This window comes from Eurytemora carolleeae, unplaced genomic scaffold, assembly GCF_000591075.1.
Source record: "Eurytemora carolleeae unplaced genomic scaffold, Eaff_2.0 scaffold316, whole genome shotgun sequence".
Classification (NCBI taxonomy): domain Eukaryota; kingdom Metazoa; phylum Arthropoda; class Copepoda; order Calanoida; family Temoridae; genus Eurytemora; species Eurytemora carolleeae.
The window spans coordinates 7,229-26,620 of NW_019396350.1; the positions used below are offsets into that span (position 1 = coordinate 7,229).

The 19,392-nt window shown below is 31.7% G+C and overlaps 1 protein-coding gene across 1 annotated transcript in view; it reads left to right on the top strand.

Moving 5' to 3' along the window:
- The first annotated feature begins 4,676 nt into the window (after positions 1–4,676).
- LOC111701498 (protein eiger) overlaps positions 4,677–19,392 on the top strand; it is a 32,448-nt gene continuing 17,732 nt past the window's right edge. The window contains exons 1-5 of the mRNA XM_023472804.1: positions 4,677–4,836; positions 4,988–5,045; positions 14,931–15,041; positions 16,682–16,765; positions 17,675–17,751. Coding sequence (XP_023328572.1) covers positions 4,706–4,836; positions 4,988–5,045; positions 14,931–15,041; positions 16,682–16,765; positions 17,675–17,751 — 461 coding nt within the window. The 5' untranslated portion in view covers positions 4,677–4,705. The remainder of the gene's footprint in view (positions 4,837–4,987; positions 5,046–14,930; positions 15,042–16,681; positions 16,766–17,674; positions 17,752–19,392) is intronic.

Below are 19,392 nucleotides of genomic sequence, written 5' to 3' on the forward strand. Positions count from 1 at the left end.
CCGAAGAACGTAGATTCCTTACAAATTCAGAAAGATGCAACATTCAACTCGGATCGTATCAAAATCAATTTAATTCCAAACAAATCATTCAGATATTACAACTTACAGTCATCGATTATTTTTAGACACATTCTTATAAAGTTAATATTTCATAATATTTTTTACTTTCTATGATCCTCGAGAGTGACTTTTGAAAACATTCGTTCCTGATTCGAGGATTTTGATAATGAAGAGGACATTTTCCATATTTTCCGGGAATGCGCCAGTCGCAAAAACTAGTTATAAGTGAAATATTATAACTATTAATTACTACTTAACCGGGAGATTAAGGGAGGATAATTAAATTACGCATCGTGAGGTTTAGAACCCCAAAAAGGTCTTGGATTATCCTCATGAAAACTCCCGGTTAAGTAGTTATTTATCGTTTAATCTCCTGTTCAACGAAATAACCAACCGTGGGGGATAAAATAATAATGAAATCAATAAAACTATCAATTATGATTTTAATTCTATTTCTTAATCAGCATCAAATGAAGAAAAGGAAAAAGTTTGTTTAATTGTGTGTTTGGATCATGAACCCTTGGACCAAAATTTGACTGGGAAACTTTTATGTTTTAAGCTTAATTTAAAAGTTCGATATTCAGTAAATTGAATTTTACAGAGAGTAAATTTTCCCGGCAAGATCGGGTTCCCAAAATAGTAAACTATAAAGTACGTTAAGGCCACCATATTTTTCTTTACATTAAAACTTCCGACGCGGCCCGCCCTACCAGTTGATTGTACATGCTTTGCTATTTTGATTAGCAGTCAAAACAAACTTTAATAAATATAAATAATTGAATATTAACATACCAATCTTTTTTAAAAGTTTTTTTAAAGGCATCTTGTCAATAGCTATCTATAAATATTTTGATATATTTGTCCCAAATAATTTACATAAAACACCCGCTGGGTTTTCTCATTTATAACCCGGCATTGTTAAATTATGGGTGTGTTACAGTATGATGGCTAGGGAGGGGCAAATAGAGAGCCTTTTAATAAAAATCTACCAAAATACCTAAGATCAATAAGACACAAAATAAACAAACTGCCAAAAGATCACAAAAGAAAATAGCTTAAACTTCATAAAACAAAATCAAATCAACAAAAAACAATATTTCTCTCCAAAAACTAATTTGCTGAAAATCTTTTTTTTATTTTTGAATAAAAAAATGTCTGGACACTCTGTATAAAGAATACGCTCTGTATAAGGAGAAGGAGGGGTTTAAACATAATTAAACTCGTCATTTATTTCAATTCTATGCATCTATAAACATGAAATATTAAAGGGACTGTAACAGCATTTATTTCAATTCTATGCATCTATAAACATGATATATTAAAGGGACTGTAACAGCATTTATTTCAATTCTATGCATCTATAAACATGATATATTAAAGGGACTGTAACAGCATGTTCAAAGGACCCTCCAATCTTCATGCAAAGAATGGAATCCCCGATTTACATAGGTACCTGTTTAAACCTTTTACTCAATATAGAGTGCAGAGAACTCCGTGCGTGTATCTCTAAAATGGTGTTCAAATTGCCTATTTTCTTGAGTGTGCGCTACCATTTAACCGAACTGACTTTTTACATATATTTCTTATTTTTTAAATCCAGAAATTTCCATGTCAATAATAATATGTGTTTTCTGTGACAACTTGAAATCAAATATTAATATTTATTTACATTTCTTAAATAAAAAACCATCTGACAAATAAAGTGACGAACAATTACAAGCGTCATCCTTTAAGTCAACTAGGTTTAAAGGATACTGTTGTGAATCGGACATGCCACTCTATAGCTGGAATGTCACTTGAAATTACGTCTACAGTCCCTTTAAGACGGTGCAATATACTTTGATTTATTAATCCTTTAGGATATTAATTTTCTAAAATGAATTTGATTAAAATATTCTGAAGACGATTTTAAGCTCTAAATCTAGTCTATTAATTCTAGCATCTACATTCTACATTGCACATACAATATTTAAATCTATATAATAAAACAAGATATTCGTATATAGATAAGTTGTGTATAGCCAGCCAAACGGCTGGACAGATTGGGCTGAAAGTATAGGCTAAAATAAAATTAAAAATTTTTTTTACTCAAAAATTTTTCTTCTTTTTTTAATAAAAAATTCAATTTTTTTCCCATGGACAACGCAAGACCCATCAGCTAGTATGTTATAAGACATTAATAGGAATCATGTCAATTGACTGCAGAATTGCTAGAATTAATGGCAATCCCCTAATTATTTAAATTTTTAGATATCACCCTCAAGGTAGGAGAGCAAAAAAATATTGATTTTTTTCACAAACTCTAATTTTCTTATCCCTATATCTTTGTAACCTGGTAATATTTAAAACTTTAAATATTTGATTTCCTAAAATCCTTAATTTGAATTATCAGGTTCAAAGCTGTAAGGAGAATTAGAGTTTGTTGCAAGTAACCAGTTCCTTTGTTTGATTAAAAATTATATATTTAAAATCTATTTTATTTTCAGAAGCTCTTCAGAAAATGTTTCCATTTCTGATTCCTTCCCAATGGCTTGAAATTTTGATCTAAAGTTTGCAGGCTTTCATGCAAACATTTATTTTGCCAATTCTTGTTAAAAACTGCAAATCAAAATAAGTGCTTTATATGTTCTAAAATGTAACATGTCTTGCGCTATATTAATCACTAACTCACTGTTACCTTTTTGTAGCCCTAGATATGTGCATTTAAAAACAATAAAGCACTTGTTTTTAGCTGAAGTTTCTATGAAGTAATTGTCAAAATTCTTTTTAATTTGTGTAAGAGCTTGCAACTTGGATCAGGGTGTCTATATGGATTAGAACCATAGATAAATAAATAAACATAGATAGCTCATTTACGCAAAATCACTAAGAATTGTACAGTCCGCGAACTCATACTTCTAGGGGTCAAAGTGTACTTCAATGATAAGCGGGGTGGTTTGGTGTTTTAATGGATGTCATAATTGTTAAACCACTCATGAGTGAATTTTATTTTGAGAATATCAAATTATGGGGTAGAACATTTAAGAGTCATAGCTCAATTATTTCTCTCTGCAGAACTCATGTACACCACAAGTACTCAATGACATAAGAACAGCCAATGTTCACAACCGACCTAGTTAATCTATATATTAGGAATATCTTTAAAACATTTATATCTTTCAAGATGAAAAATGTCGTCTTATGCGCAATCTATCTTTATCTATGATTATACATGCCTGCCACATTCTGCATACTGCTGCAAACTATGCATAATGCAAGCATAATTGGTCATGCATACATATACTTTATAAGGACTAGACACGTGTCAAAAAGATTTATTATCTTGACATTTTATTTAAAGGTAGGGTGGGGGAGGGATGTCTTACATAAATTTAATATAAGGAACTTTTAATGGTATAACCATATATAAAAACTTGATAATTTTGGACTAAAAATCTTTTATAATTTCTGTTCAAATTATATGTTTAACTTTAACATTAACTTTATTTTGACCTCTCTATTTGTTACATTTCTTCTTAATATTGCTTTGATTTGTATTCAACAATTTGTCATATTGTAAGGGGAAAAGATTAAAACTTAAAAGTATTGTTTTTTTCAAAAATTGGTAAGATTTACAACATAATGTTTCATTTGTAATTCACGATGTTGATAAAAACAAATACTACTGGATTACTTGAGATGAGCGTGCACATCTTGGTTTGCGGTGCTTTATCGCATAGTACGATGAAAAATGGTGAATTTAAAAGCATATATGTTAAGACTTGAAATTGTGTCTAGAAAAGGCCTGAAATCCTAGTTCATTATAAATAAGTATCTATTATTATAAAGAAAATAATTGTTCTACTTGTGTTATCAATGTTGTTCAGAAACTCATAACTTGCCCTCTGATTTCTTACAGCATGCGTAATTACACAGAGATCTAGACTGCTATAAAAAGTTGCATCCATTTAATAGACTGCTGTGTAGAGTAGCTCTAGACCATCTTAGTTCCGAGAAGGTCCAGAGCTACTCTCCCTATAAGAACTGGTGAGAATGTGACGTTTTCATCTGAAAAAATAGAAAAATAATATTTAAGATTTTTTCGATTTTTAAACCCTCCACCTCTCTTGTCCTTTCCATTATGTTCCCTTTCTATCTCTTTAATACTAAATTAAACCAGTTTGTTTTTGCAAACAGTTCCAGAGAGCTGAAGTTGGTTCAAGAAAAATCTTCACAAAGCTAAATACTGCAATTTTCAATAAAGAAATTTCAAGAATTGCTTCTTTCAAACTTTGTTTTTAATTAGTTTTTAATCTTCGTACAGACATGAGAACTGTACTAGTACAACATTCTTTAGTCAGTCAAAACTAAATATTTTTTTATTATTATTTTTTTTATTTTTAAATTTCCAAGTTAGTGCCTTAATCTTTTAACTGTACAGTCGCCACAAATTCTAATTTCTATTCCCTATATTTTTGCAATCTTAAGTCTGAGAAATTTGATATTTCAAACAAAAGTTTTAAAGATTATCACACCATCAGATTGCAAAGATGAAGCGGTTAAAAATTAGAGATAATGCGCGTTCCCCACTAGCTATGTTTAGACAGGATTGAATCCTAAACTGTCTGAGTAGGGGGGGCTTTCATATCTCCAGTTCAATATTTCAATGCTTAGTGATAGGCCAGGAGTAAACCTTCTCCCATCCCTCCTACTAGTGGTGGGCGTACTGGGCTGGGGGGCGTGGCATGAGATTAGGATACAGGAGCAGGGGAGGAGGATTCAGGAGTTGGAAAACAGGAACCAAATTTAATGAAAAGCAAGAATTACTTTAACTACTTTGTCTAAGTTGAACCACCTTTTTTGAGCTTGAATCGGTGCCCATGAGATGTGGCTTAATCTATACTACGAAGTTCAACTACTTCTATCTATTTATTAAATCTGGTTCCAGGATAATTAATCTGGAAAACCTGGATGAGATAAACCTAGCAGAGGAGGAGTATATAAAGGTAATCAGGTTCAACTACTTTACAAGACTGTTTATTTAACGCGACCTTCCATTTCAAGTGTTTTACGTTTTGTCTGATCCCGTAGGAATAAGATTTCAAAGTTTTTTTTTCTCTAAAAAAATTATTATTCTAAATCGTGGTTACTCTAAAAAAGTTACTTGCGATTTTTTTCCAGCAGATACCGCTGAGGAAATTGTCAGACTTAGACACGCTTCAAGCTAGAAAAGCGAAAATATCTTTTTTGATCAAACAACGCTTTCAAGTGTAAGGTTTTTAATGGATGTCATAATTGTTAAACCACTCATATTTCATAATTTGGTTTTCTTTTAATATTAATTTTAGATTTTCTATAAAATGATATTCCAGGGCCCAAAAGGTTATATAGCATAAATATGTGAAGTACACCTGAGTATGGAAATAGTACAACAAAATGGCCGTTTTACACTTTTTTTTTTAGTAAATTCTCCTCTAATATATATTCTATTCTCTTTGATAATAGATGATATAGGTATTTTGTATGTGTATAAATGTACACTTGCCTTAAACTCTTATGATAACCTATATACATGTTAAATCTTGATGTTAAAATAATTCATTCATTCGTTCATAATCGGACGCTATAATAGTGCATATACAATTGAAATTTCATAAATTTTAACAAATAATTAAAGATAAGAATGTCAAATTTATGCAACAATTTTCATTATATCCGAACAAAACCTAGCAGAGATTTGTCATTTAAAGTAAAACTTTTTCGCGCAATTTTCGTGTATATTTCGCATTAAATTTCGCAAAATTTGTTTTTGCGCAAAACTACGGAATTCCATGCAAAAGCGTTCGATATGCGTAAGTAGATCTGGGCGAAATTGTGTAAATTTGCTTCCGCGGAAACCCTACGAAGTACGCATGGCATAAATACATAAATACCGTATGAAAAAGAAGTAATAAAATATATGATTTGATTTGATTTTCGGAGTGTTTAAAGTCTATTTTAGTTTATTTTAACTACTTGTGTTATTAAAACAATAAAATATGATTCAGTACAAAATCTGAGTTATGTGGTACATAATAATGTTATTGTATAGACCTCTTTATTTCATAACTTCGATGTTCTCGTTTTTAGCTTTAGTTTTAAAAATCCTGTTAAATTTTTAGTTTAAAAATCCTGTTAAATTTTTGTGTGAGAGCCATTTCCTATGATGGTATACAATGATATGTCACTGCATCTTCCAAGGCTGCATTTGTTGCATAAAACGTGCCGGGTCGAATCTGCAAAATTGAAAGTGTAAGTCGTCTTCATTGTATTGATATAATCACAACTATATATATATATTTATATTTTGTTCAGTTAATTTTTTGAAAATGAATAAAAATAACCTTTGAACTTGTGATCGTGTACACAGTTCACTACAAATATTACTTTAAAATATTAAATAGGTTAATTTCTTTTAAAAATTCTTTTGAATTGTCACTGTGATTTAAAGGTTGCGAACTCTCACGCAAAAATCAGAGAGATTTTTGCCAAGTACTTCTTAAAAACCACTTCAAAGTCGACCATGTCTCAAAAATTGATGATGAGACTTTTTCTAAGAAAACTAGTGCTTCTATGATCATGAGAATAATCCACTTTTGGTCCTCTTTCTTTTTAATTTTCAGTTCTTAAAAGTTATTAAAATGAATGTCATTATTCTAAAAGAGCTGTAATGAAAGCGCAAATTCTTACACAACCGTTTAGAGATAATTAATTTATTACTAAGCACGCCAATTCAATCAATTCTTGGTTCTAATTACATTATTATTTAAGAATAATGAATTTAGTTATTTCACGTTTTAATTTTTTTAAGACATTATTTTTATTCCGTTTTTGTAAACAACAATTTTCTTTTCCACGGAATTTTGGTGTACCTAAATCCCATTTTTTGAAACTAAGGCTTTTATATAAAATCCATTCTGTTCGTAAAATAAAAAAACAATAACAAAAAAGTTTGCTGAATCAATAATATTTTTCATAGAAATCCAAAAATTGGGGAGACACTTTTTGTAATTTTTAGCTTCCATAAACCTTCCTTGGGGTCACGTGAGCCCCCCCCCCCCAATTTGGGCTCGATCGGTTCAGCTGTTTTGACGTTTATTGGATACAAAAAAAATGTGGCCGACATAGGAGAAAGGGAAGGATATAAACTTTTTTTCAAAGACGATTCTCTTTTCAGATTTAAAATCACCACAATAAAAAGTGCAAGATTGGTCCGTAAGGTAAAATCAATCCACGTGAAACTAACTAAAACCAATCCACGTAAAACTATTATTCTTTCTTATTCAAAATCTGCCGAAAAAAGCGTAAGAGTCTATAAATTTTAAAATTTAAAATACATCCCAACAAAATAGTATAAAATAAAATATATAAAATATATCTTTAATGAGTAAAAATGGGTTCTACAGTTGAGAAAAATAAAAATAAACATCAAATATATACAATTTTAAAGGGACTGTAAGCATAAGTTCAAATGACCCTCTACACGCGTAAAGAGAACAATGCCTGATTGAACACCGTTCCCTTTAACCTTTCACTGTTCGTTGAGTAGAGAGAACTCTATGTGTGAATCTCTTAAATAGCTGTTGAATCGTTCTAAAACCCGGTGTACGCTGCGTACAGTGTGAACTTTGCACAGCTGATGTGTCACTAAAGCGTCCCTTTGAAAATATCGTATTTTTTTAAATAAAAGCTGGTTTCAAACAAATTTTTATTTTCTGCCACTTCTAGTATGCAATTGTTTATGTTTTACGAACAAAATGTTTAACAATTAAAATCGTTGCATTAGATTAACAAGGATATGTCCATGACATCCTTGATCAGTCAAAGGTTTAAAGGGTATACTGTTGTAAATCGGGGATACTCCTCCTTAAATTGAAAATACGTCTAAAGTCCCTTTAAAGGTGCGAGCTCTAAAAAATCCAACTAGCAAAGAGCAGGTGTGGGAATATATCTAACTATCTATCTAATTATAAAAGAGGTTATGCATACTATCTATCTATCTATCTGTATAATAAACGATATTTGAAACAATGCAGCCGGGAGGAGCAATCTATTTATTCTTAAAGATAATAAGATTAAGTTTTCAGGATTTTGCAAACATTTTTCCATTTGTTAACAATGCCACATATTTTCAACATTTTATACATGTTGTGTATAATAAGTTTATGCCGTTACAAAGTTTGCTAAAATACACTTTTTCAAGCAGTTTAAATATAGATGAATTTCAAGAATCAAGAATCATAAATCAAATCAATGCTGTTCAATTGTGGTCTCTCTTTATAAGTAACTTGCGGATATATTGATATAATAAAACACTTTTCGAGCTTCAGAAAAATAGCGATATCTTCTTCATTTCTTTGTTTTTAATATCACTTAAGAATATATTTTCTATATATATTTATAGAAGTTAAGAAGAAATAGAACTAAGGAAAGAGAAAAAAGTTTTTTTACATTTTACTGTGGTAAATTAGATAAGAACAGCTCAGATACAAGTTTGATAATAAGAAAGTATAGTCTCTACTTTGTTCTTATCCTAAACTAAAGAAAATAACTTTTTTTGCGTAAAATTGTACATTTCTAGGGCTAAAAAAAGTATTGCCCCGTTTATAAATTTTATGCAATGAGCTAAAAGGATTGTCATTTTAGTTTTAAGGGCAGGCCCTATTAATAAACCCTTATCTTATCAAAAATGTAGAATATATCGTCGTTTTTTTAGCTTTAAAATTAATCAAATAAAAAATTACATAAAGGAATAAATCTTTGCCACAAACTAACATTTGTCTAATCCCTATATATATGCAACCTGACGGTGTAATCCTTTGATATTTCAAAGTTAAATTATTTGATCTATCAGAACTTATAGTTTGAAATATCCTAAAGTCTACGACTTCGGGTTGAAAAGATATTGAAATTAGAAAATGAGATAAACTAATAATAGCTTAGTTATTCTTTATCAGACATAGGTTTTAAGGGAACCGTTGAGAATAGGACATTTATCTCTGTAACATGTTGAGTCACTTCACTGTCAGCCGTATTTGAATTTCCGAGCCGGGTCAACCTTTTCGGTCCCAGATAGTACTGTATCGCCCGGACATTGGTTAATGAAGCAGACATTCAATATGACTAGCCGGTGCAACAAGGCTGACGCGGTCAGACTTTAGGTTGAATTTACTTTTACTGAAGGGTCAGGGGTGTGTGACTTGAAATTCTGTTTATATAAAAGTAAGGGGTGAACTGTCTAGTTGGGAGAAAAGGAAATATATGGGAACAGCATGGAAACCCCATAAAGGAAAGAATTATTATTCGGTGCAGGGAACTAGAACCATGTTTCTTTATACATATATATTTTGATATATATATTTATATATATGCAATGTATTTAGATATATCTCATGGTCCAGGGTACAGCGATATACACAAATATTAAGCATGAACCAGGCATAGAGACCGAGCCGACTTTGAAAATTCGCCAAGCCTTAAGCCATAGTTTTACCTTTTTACTACACTCGCACTTGTAACCCTGAATTAGAATTTCTACTCCCCCTGTATATTTTATATTGAAGGAGTGTAACCTCACCAAAAGAAAATGTTCCCTTGGGAGTTTACAATTTATTGGAACTCCTGCAGTTGGATGGAAAATTTATTGAAAAATAAAGAAAAGTACAATTATTTTTATTTTTTTTTCGGGAAAAGTAGAATTTCAACAGTGTCAGAAAATCAAAATGGAACAAAAAAATTCACATTCAAAAACAAATTGAAATAAGATTTTATTGGTAGAATTCCTTTAACATACAAACAACTATTTTTTAATCTTTAAAAAAATTCCTTAAACTATTATTATGTTTGGGAATTTCTAAGAGGAATTGAGTTTTTGCCACAACCTCAAATTTTCTAATCCCTATATCTTAGTTATCTCAAACATGTATTCAAATAATCAAAGTTTGAAATATTGGATTTATACACTATCAGGTTGCAAAGATAAAGGGATTTTAAATTTTAGTTTTAGGCAAAAACACAATTACTTTCTAGATAAATTATTTCTAGAACACGGTACAAGGTCAAGCAGTACAGTACAAATACAGACTATATGAGGGAAAACGGGACTGTACGCCAAATGATTGATCCCCTTCTAGTGAAATTCATGTGAGAAGGCACCTAATTAAACCTGATAGTGTAAAGATTAGATTATTTGATCCAACAGAATTTCTAGTTTGGAATATCTAAAGTCTTTGCAGGGGTTGGAAAGATAGGGAAAATTGAGTTTATTGCAAAGATTCAATTCCTTTACAATTTATAGAATTAATTTAAGGATGTCAGCAGAAAAGAGAAGTTTACAAATACCCCCCCCCCCAGTTATATTTATAGGACCCAGTATAAAGCATGTTTGTCAGAATTGAAACCTTGATAGAACTGTTAGAAGCAGGTGTTAGGATCATCCCTGATCATAGAGTAAAAAAGAGAACATACAGTGAGAATCAGAAAACATGTGAAGTAGGAATAAAGCACTTATGAAGTGTATAAGATGATGTTACAGAGAAAGTAGTTTTACCAGTAACATCAATTCACTTATTACGTGAAAAAGGTCTGTTTTTGGAATTGCTCCTACTCCATAATCTCTCTATGTCACTGATTCTACTCCATAATCTTCTCTATGGCACTGATTCTACTCCATTATCTTCTCTATGTGACTCAGCATACTCTATAATCTTATCCATGTGACTGAGCATACTCCATTATCTTCTCTATGTGACTGAGCATACTCTATAATCTTCTCTATGTGACTGAGCATACTCTATAATCTTCTCTATGTCACTAATTCTACTCCATTATCTTCTCTATGTGACTCAGCATACTCTATAATCTTCTCTATATCACTGATTCTACTCCATAATTTTCTTTATGTCTCTGATTTGCTCTATGTCGCTGATTCTAAAATCTGAATATTTGTAAACATTGTCCTCACAACCGCACTAAAGATTAGTCTAGACCCTAGTGCTGACAGAGAGCGATGAAACTAGTAAATTCAGGGATCTTTTCAAAATATCAAATATACAATGAAAAATATATATTTTTGGTTAGAGGGAATGTCTCTAGCGGAAAGGGGTTTCTAAAACCTATATCAATTACCAATCCAATGTCGTATACCTTAACTCTTGAAAACATGTATTCTATGATATCAAATAATTTAAAGATATAATATCAAAGATTTACTCTGTCAGGTTGCAAAGATATAGTTATTCGAAATTTGAGTTTGTGGCAAAGACCCAATCTCTTTCTAGATAATTTATCCAATTCAAGGGGCTTAATATTTCGATTCTTGTCTTTCCAAGAATAAAATTAGAATTATTACATAGCATCTCAGAAATAGTATTATTACATAGTATCTCATAAATAGAATTATTACATAGCATCTCAGAAATAGAATTATTACATAGCATCTCATAAATAGTAAGTTTCTTGTTTTTGAAACTCAACAGCTCTTGTTTTTAGTAATTGAAAAAATTCTCATCAAATGTAAATTTGAAAAAAATCTCATCAATTTTTGAGTGAGAGCTTTAAACTTTTAATCACTTGTCAATTACTGTCATAAGCAAGGTTTGCACAATCATTATTAGAAAACTAGCCTTCAAGGGTTGACCAGTTCTGAACCTATAGCCATTGGGGGCTTTGTCAGATCCCACACGTTTCACCCAAGTTTTATTTATCCTTTTATCTGATCTTTATCTTTATTTTAAGTTATAAAATAACAACGGTTTACACCATCAGGTTGCAAAGATAATAAGATTGAAAATTTGAGTCTCTAACATTTAGTCTGTAGATTACATCGGTCTGTAGTTTGTAGTCTGTAGTCTGTAGTTTGTAGTCTGTAGTCTGTAGTCTGTAGTCTGTAGTCTGTAGTCTGTAGTCTGTAGTCTGTAGTCTGTAGTCTGTAGTCTGTAGTCTGTAGTCTGTAGTCTGTAGTCTGTAGTCTGTAGTCTGTAGTCTGTAGTCTGTAGTCTGTAGTCTGTAGTCTGTAGTCTGTAGTCTGTAGTCTGTAGTCTGTAGTCTGTAGTCTGTAGTCTGTAGTCTGTAGTCTNGGTTATAGTACAGGGTGCCCCACCACTCAACAGGTTATAGTACAGGGTGTCCCACCAGGTTAAAGTACAGGGTGTCCTATCAGGTTAAAGTAGAGGGTGTCCTACCAGGTTTTAGTACAGGGTGTCCCACCATGTTATAGTACAGGGTGTCCCACCAGATTATAGTACAGGGTGTCCCACCAGGTTATAGTTCAGGGTGTCCCACCAGGTTATAGTACAGGGTATCCCACCAGGTTATAGTAATGGGTGTCTCATTAGGATATAGTACAGGGTATCCCACCAGGTTATAGTTCAGGGTGTCCCATCAGAATATAGTACACGGTGTCCCACCAGAATATAGTACAGGGTGTCCCACCAGGATAGAGTACAGGGTGTCCCACCAGGATATAGTGTGTCCCACCAGGTTTTAGTGCAGGGTGTCCCAACAGGATATAATATAGGGTGTCCCAGCAGGTTATAGTGCAGGGTGTACCAACAGGATATAGTACAGGGTTTCCCACCAGGTTATAGTGCAGGGTGTCCAAACAGGTTATAGTGCAGGGTGTCCCACCAGGTTATAGTGCAGGGTGTCCCACCAGGTTATAGTACAGGGTGTCCCACCAGGTAATAGTGCAGGGTGTCCCACCAGGCTATGGTACAGGGTGTCCCACCAGGATATAGAACAGGGTGTCCAACAGGTTATATTGCAGGGTGTCCCACGAGGTTAAAGTGCTTGATGTCCTAATACTTATTGAAAGTTAATGAATGACTGAGAGCTTTAGATTTTTGTATGAAAAAAAAAACAAAAGAGCTGAAGTTGCTTTTGGCCTGTACATTTTTTTCCCTTAACTGTAGTCGTACTTTATATTAAACTTTTCATTTGAGGTATATCTTGCAATAATATGCTACAGGACTAGGAGTCAAATAAGTATTTTTAATTATTTTGACTGAGAGCCAAAATCTCCGCTTTCGAATTCTAAAATTAATTAATACTTGAATTTACAATTCAGATGCATTTATGGTGTACAATTCTAGATTCTAGAACTGTTCCTGCATATTGATAGCTATTTATTCATTTTTACAATGTCGAGACAACATTTTATTAATCCGTTCAATGTCTCCGAAATACTGGGTTAACTGTATGTACTATCCCCCTTAAATAATATTTAGAATAAAAGGAAAAATAAAAAGTGCAGAAAATATATTGAAATCTTTGATATTACCATAATTAGCAATTCAATCACATAAAGTTTACAGTTTCAAATATTCAAAGTTAACATGCTGCTAATATATTTTAAAGTAAGGATTAGAAAATTTGAATATATACGTAGGATGTCTTCAATATTAATTAGATTTTTACTAGGAAAATATTATCAAAGATCTTAATTAATTTATTTGAAAGGGCTGTAAAATTTCACACTGAGCTTTTATTTTCAGGTCTTTGTTTTCTTAGTAATAGGAATTTTAATAAATATTTTCAAATTTTTAATTACAAAGATTACAATTTGTGTTCCAAATGTGGGGATAAAATTAGGGATGGAAAAAATAAAAAATAAAAAAATACTTTTAAGATTTGAACTTAAAACTTTTATTAAATTTTATATTAAAGAATTGGTCCTTTGCCGCAAACAAAAATTTTCTTGGCCCTTTCTTTTATCAACCTTTTAGTGTAAGCCAATTCAACCCCTATATGTTAGATAAACAGAGCATATTTATAAATCTAACTGATATTTCACGGTAATTAAAATGTCCCGGTTGGACATTAAAGATAGAAAATTATACATATTTCAATTTATCTTTAAAGGTTGTTGAGAAAAAGTTAAAACCCTAATTCTGATGTAGACCAGGACACACTCAACTCTATTGAGTTTCTGATGTAAATCCGGACATACTAATCTATGGTTAATTCAGCGTGCTGATGTCGACTCAGACACTCTAAACTCTATTTAGTTTCTGATATTGCCCAGGACATACTAAACTATATTTAATTTAGCGTGCTGGCGAGTATATGACCAACATTTTACTGGATAAACATCAAGGATGAATCTGTTAAAATGTGTGTTTGTAATCTAGGAGATAAACATATCTGGGATACTCATTCCTTACCTTTCATCATATCCCTGTAATATAATAATAAAAACTCTGGGTGCTCTGCGTATCTTTTACATAACGTTAATAGTTTACACACCCTATTATAACATAATAATAACTCTGGATATGTTCTCGCCCCTTTTACATAACGTTAATAGTTTACACACCCTGTTATATCATAATAATAACTCTGGATATGTTCTCGCCCCTTTTACACAACCTTTATTTCAGTTTATAGGATTTTTCAAAAATCGATTAATATATTTGGCTTGTCAATTACTGTTCGTATCATGCAACGATTTTAACGGGGTGATATCTTTTCGTTAACGTGACCCATCATTTTAAGAAGGGTATGGCCTATTCATCACGGTATCTTTAAAACTTTTATCTGATCAAAAATACGTAACATAACATACTCTTTCTAGCTTGAAGTGTTTAATTCTTATGAAATGTGTAAGTTATTTTTGAAAGGGAAACCACAAATGAAATAATCAGTTTTCAAAGACAAAAACATGGATATCTATTTTATACTTGATTAAACAAAGCTATTAAAGGGAAAATGAAAGGGGGTATAGGCTGAAACCTGAGAATCTCAAGAGTTGATTGAGATCTATAAGAGTTCTATCTGATGTTCCTGTCTCGAGAAATTGATAAAAAAAAAACTGTGTAGAGAGTAATACATTAATTTATTTAGAGTTTTTTCAGGATAGAAGTAGAAGAGAATCCCCAGTGCAGTACAATACTCAGAATCCATTGTTTACTAAAACAAGATTTAGATCAGATGATGGCATTCCAATCCTCAACCAAAAATATAAGGTGAAACATAGATAGGATACAGGAATACATTACTAACTAGGATACAGGCTTACACACATACATTAAAACTAGGATACAGGGATACAAGGATACATTAAAACTAGGATACAGGGATACAAGGATACATTAATAACTGGGATATATGGATACACGGATACAAGGATATAAGGTGAAACAATGATGGGATACAGTGATACATTAATAACTAGGATACAGGGATACAAGGATACATTAAAACTAGGATACAGGGATACAAGGATACATTAAAAACTAGGATAAAGGGATACAAGGATACATTAAAACTAGGATATATGGGTGCAAGGATACATTAATAACTAGGATATATGGGTATAAGGATGCATTAATAACTGGGATATATGGATACAAGGATACATTAAGAACTGGGATATAGGGATACAGGGATATAAGGATTTGTGATTCATTAATAACTGGGATATATAGATATAAGGATTAGGGATTCATGGACACTGGGATACAGTGAGACGGGTGTTAGAGGGAATAGGGATACAGAAATACAGGGGGATACGGATACACGGATACAAAAAAACAGAGACATAGTAAAAGAGGGATACGAATATATAGGAAAACATGGGTGTGGGTAACTGAGATCCAGGCATCTATGAAAATTATAAACCTAATTTATTCCGGGATTTAGAATTGGATATCTTTAATCTCGATTATTTAATCTCAATATCAAATGTGGACACTTTTAATTTCCTTCTTAATCCGGTCTTTTGCTTTCTTTTTCTCTCCCCGCCAGTTTCCAATAAGCGTTCACTCATTAATTGGCGCGCAAAATATCACATTTCTCGGCTTCTCTGATTGGTTGTGAGGGTTTAACCAAACCCCACTCGATTAGTAAAGTTAAACACTCTTGTTGATACAAACTTAAGATTAAATAAATCTAGAAATATAAAAAGAGAAGATCAAGCATTGATCTCCACTCGATATCCATATTTCTAAAGTTTTCAGCCCAGAAAGGAATTAAAAGTATAGAATTTCAAAAACATGTTTTTATCTCAATTCTTCGAAATTTGAGAAGCTTAAGGCTGAAAAATATAAAATTTTAATATGAAATTTAGTGTCTTTAGGCTGTAGAGTGAGGCCCAAAAAACAGTGGAAAAGGAAGACGAATTTTAGAGTCACCGGACTACTTACCGTAGAAGTTGCTTTTTAGTATAACTGTTTGCCTTGTTATAGCAACACGAAATACTCATAAGATTTCTTTAATGTCGTCTTCCTATTCCACAGTTTTAGGCTAACAATCGTTTTGGTTCGTTTTTTAAAAAAATTAATGAAACAACATTTTAATTTTAATTCTGTGAAAGTTTGCTTTTATCAACTTTGTAATATTTTCATCTTAAGCGCAATAATAGAAAAACGAACCAAAAAAACGATAGTTTTAACACGTTCATTTTTTGTTTCGTTTTTTGTTTCTTTGATTGCATATATTTTCTCTGAGGTCTAAATTTGGCTTAGTATAAGAAAATCAAACATTTAGAATAAACAATGTTGAAAATAGAACTTCTCATATTTTTTTGAAACAGATTTTTAAGTCCAAAAACCCTGAAACCAACCCAAAAAAACGAAATATTTCTGGTTACCTCTGTATTCTTCAGAATTCTGTAAATGTTTACGAGGAGGTTGAAAAGGAAGGAGATGCTCAGGGGTTCAAGGTTTACAATGCATGGTTCAACCATAAGGTGACAAACATCACTTAAAGGGAGTGTTCGCGAAAAATGAAAGGGGGTATAGGCTTAATGCGATAAAAAAGCGTTTTCGAGGATTTTTGGTAATGAAGACGACATTTTCATATTTTCCAGGAATGTTCGAAAACAAGTTGTAAGCTAAATATTATTTAAAAAAACAAAATCAAAACTAGTATGAAATATCAAATATATACAAGTGTGGCGAAAGATAATCGATGACTATAGGTTGTAATATCTGAATGATTTGTTTGAAATTAAATTGATTTTTTTACGGTCTAAGTCGTATGTTCCAATTTCCTCAATTTGTATGGGCGCTACGCTCTTCGGTATGAGACGTCTTTATCAATTTTCTCCTTATAGACGCAACAGATAGAAGTAAGATTAGTAGCGGTCAAAAGCGCTTTTTTATCGCATTAAGCCTATACCCCCTTTCATTTTTCGCGAACACTCCCTTTAAAGGGAGTGTTCTGGAAAAATAAAAGGGGTATTGTCCGAAATAAATTTGCTGCAAATTTTTGTTTCTATCTAAAGCGTTTCTAATAACTAATAATAAATTTCCTAAATCAAGGAACAGTAGAAACATCTGAGTTTGAAGCGAGAGATATGTTCCTCAAACAAAATATTCCATTTAACCTATTCTACAAAACTTGCAACGTCTCATTGCAATTTTAAATATTCTTAGATTAAAGGAAAGTAGTATTTAAACTTTATATAATTCATAAAGCAATTTGCAAATTACTTTTATATAACTATACATTTTAGATTTTATATAAGTGTGAGATATTTGAAAAATATTCTATATAAGAACAATTTCAGCGTGAGAAGGATTTAAAGATATATTTCAGCGTGAGAAGGATATAAAGATATATTTCAGCGTGAGAAGGATATAAAGATATATTTCAGCGTGAGAAGGATATAAAGAATGACCCTAGGGTTGTGTGGTCCCATCCAACAGATTCTCCAGTAAGACCATATCACAGGTAAATTGGAGATTCTACATATTTATTCTTTTTTTAATATTTGAACTTTTTACATTTTAAATCGGTGTGTCACTGTAGAGGTCACAACTTATGCATGTTTTAAAGAAATTGAGTCTTTGGCAACAACTGATGGTGTAAATCTTTCATATTTCAAACTTGGATTATTTGATCTATAATGTCTACGACATTGAATTGCAAAGATATTGCAAAATTTTCGCCTCACATTTCATGATTTCATCTAGAGATTTAATTCTAATATTCTAATAATAAATCGAAATAGTTTAAAAGATCACATGATTTTTGCGTGTTTTATATAAAGCTCTATGACAGGTGTTCATCTCATTTTCTTTGGATAACCCTGTATTTGCAAGGAACATGTTTTGCAAAGGGTTGGGTAATTTGTCAAATATATATCTCTGATCCTCAAATCCAAAAAACATCACTTTTGTTGGAAACGAACCATTCTCAAGGTTCACATACGCTCCTGTTAACCAAACCATTCTCAAGGTTCACATACGCTCCTGTTAACCAAACCATTCTCAAGGTTCACATACGCTCCTGTTAACCAAACCATTCTCAAGGTTCACATACGCTCCTGTTAACCAAAATGTACAAATCTTTAAGTCAAATGTTTATTTAGAAACCCGGTTTTTATCGAGTAGCTTTTTTATATTTTCCCTAACGAATAAGGAAGTAAATATTTAATAAAAAGAAACAAGTCTCTGAAAATGTCAATACAAGAAAACACCTGTTTTTCCGGAAGACTTTAGGTATTTACGTATCATCCCAGATTTGGGTAGATTTAGACAGGATATGAGCAATAATATAAAATGTATACTGTTATCTCTTTTTGATTATATATATACATATAATAAACATGGGAATTAAGGGACGGTTTTCAAATCGTCTTTGTTCCGCGTGGCATTATTACTTGAACACAAATTTTGCGGCATTACAGTTAAAACAGTTAATAATTTGAACTGCTAGTCTTGGGAATTCCAAAATGTGGTTTACTAAATTTGCACCTTCAAAATTGACGGAGATATTAAGAAATCTGTCCAGATTTTATTTATTATATATCAACAAAATCTTTCAAATGTTTAATATCTCTGTTTATTTTGAAGATATAAAAACCTCATGAGACGACCAGTCTTTATATTGTGCACTCTCTCTTATTCATCAACTATCGGAAATCGAAGACGATTTCAAGTGACTGTAAAAATATTTAGCTGACTTAACTAAGTATTCAGAAAAACTACTCATAGGATATATATCAAAAATTTTACGTAAATGCTTATAAAATATATTCATATTATTTTAATGACGTTTACTAATGTATAGACGACGTTATTATTTCTTGTCAGCTGCTTGGTCTAGTATGGAAGAGGAGGAAGAGAAAGATGAAATTATTATTTCTAGAAAGTCAGCTGCTTGGTCGAGATAAAGACGACATTATTATTTCTAGAAAATCAGCTGCTTTGTCTAGTATAGGAGATGAAGAAGAAAAAGACGACTTTATTATTTCTAGAAAGTCAGCTGCTTGGTCTAGTATAGGAAATAATTAAGATAAAGACGACATTTTTATTTCTGGAAAGTCAGCTGCTTGGTCTAGTATGGGAGAGGAGAAAGAGAAAGATGAAA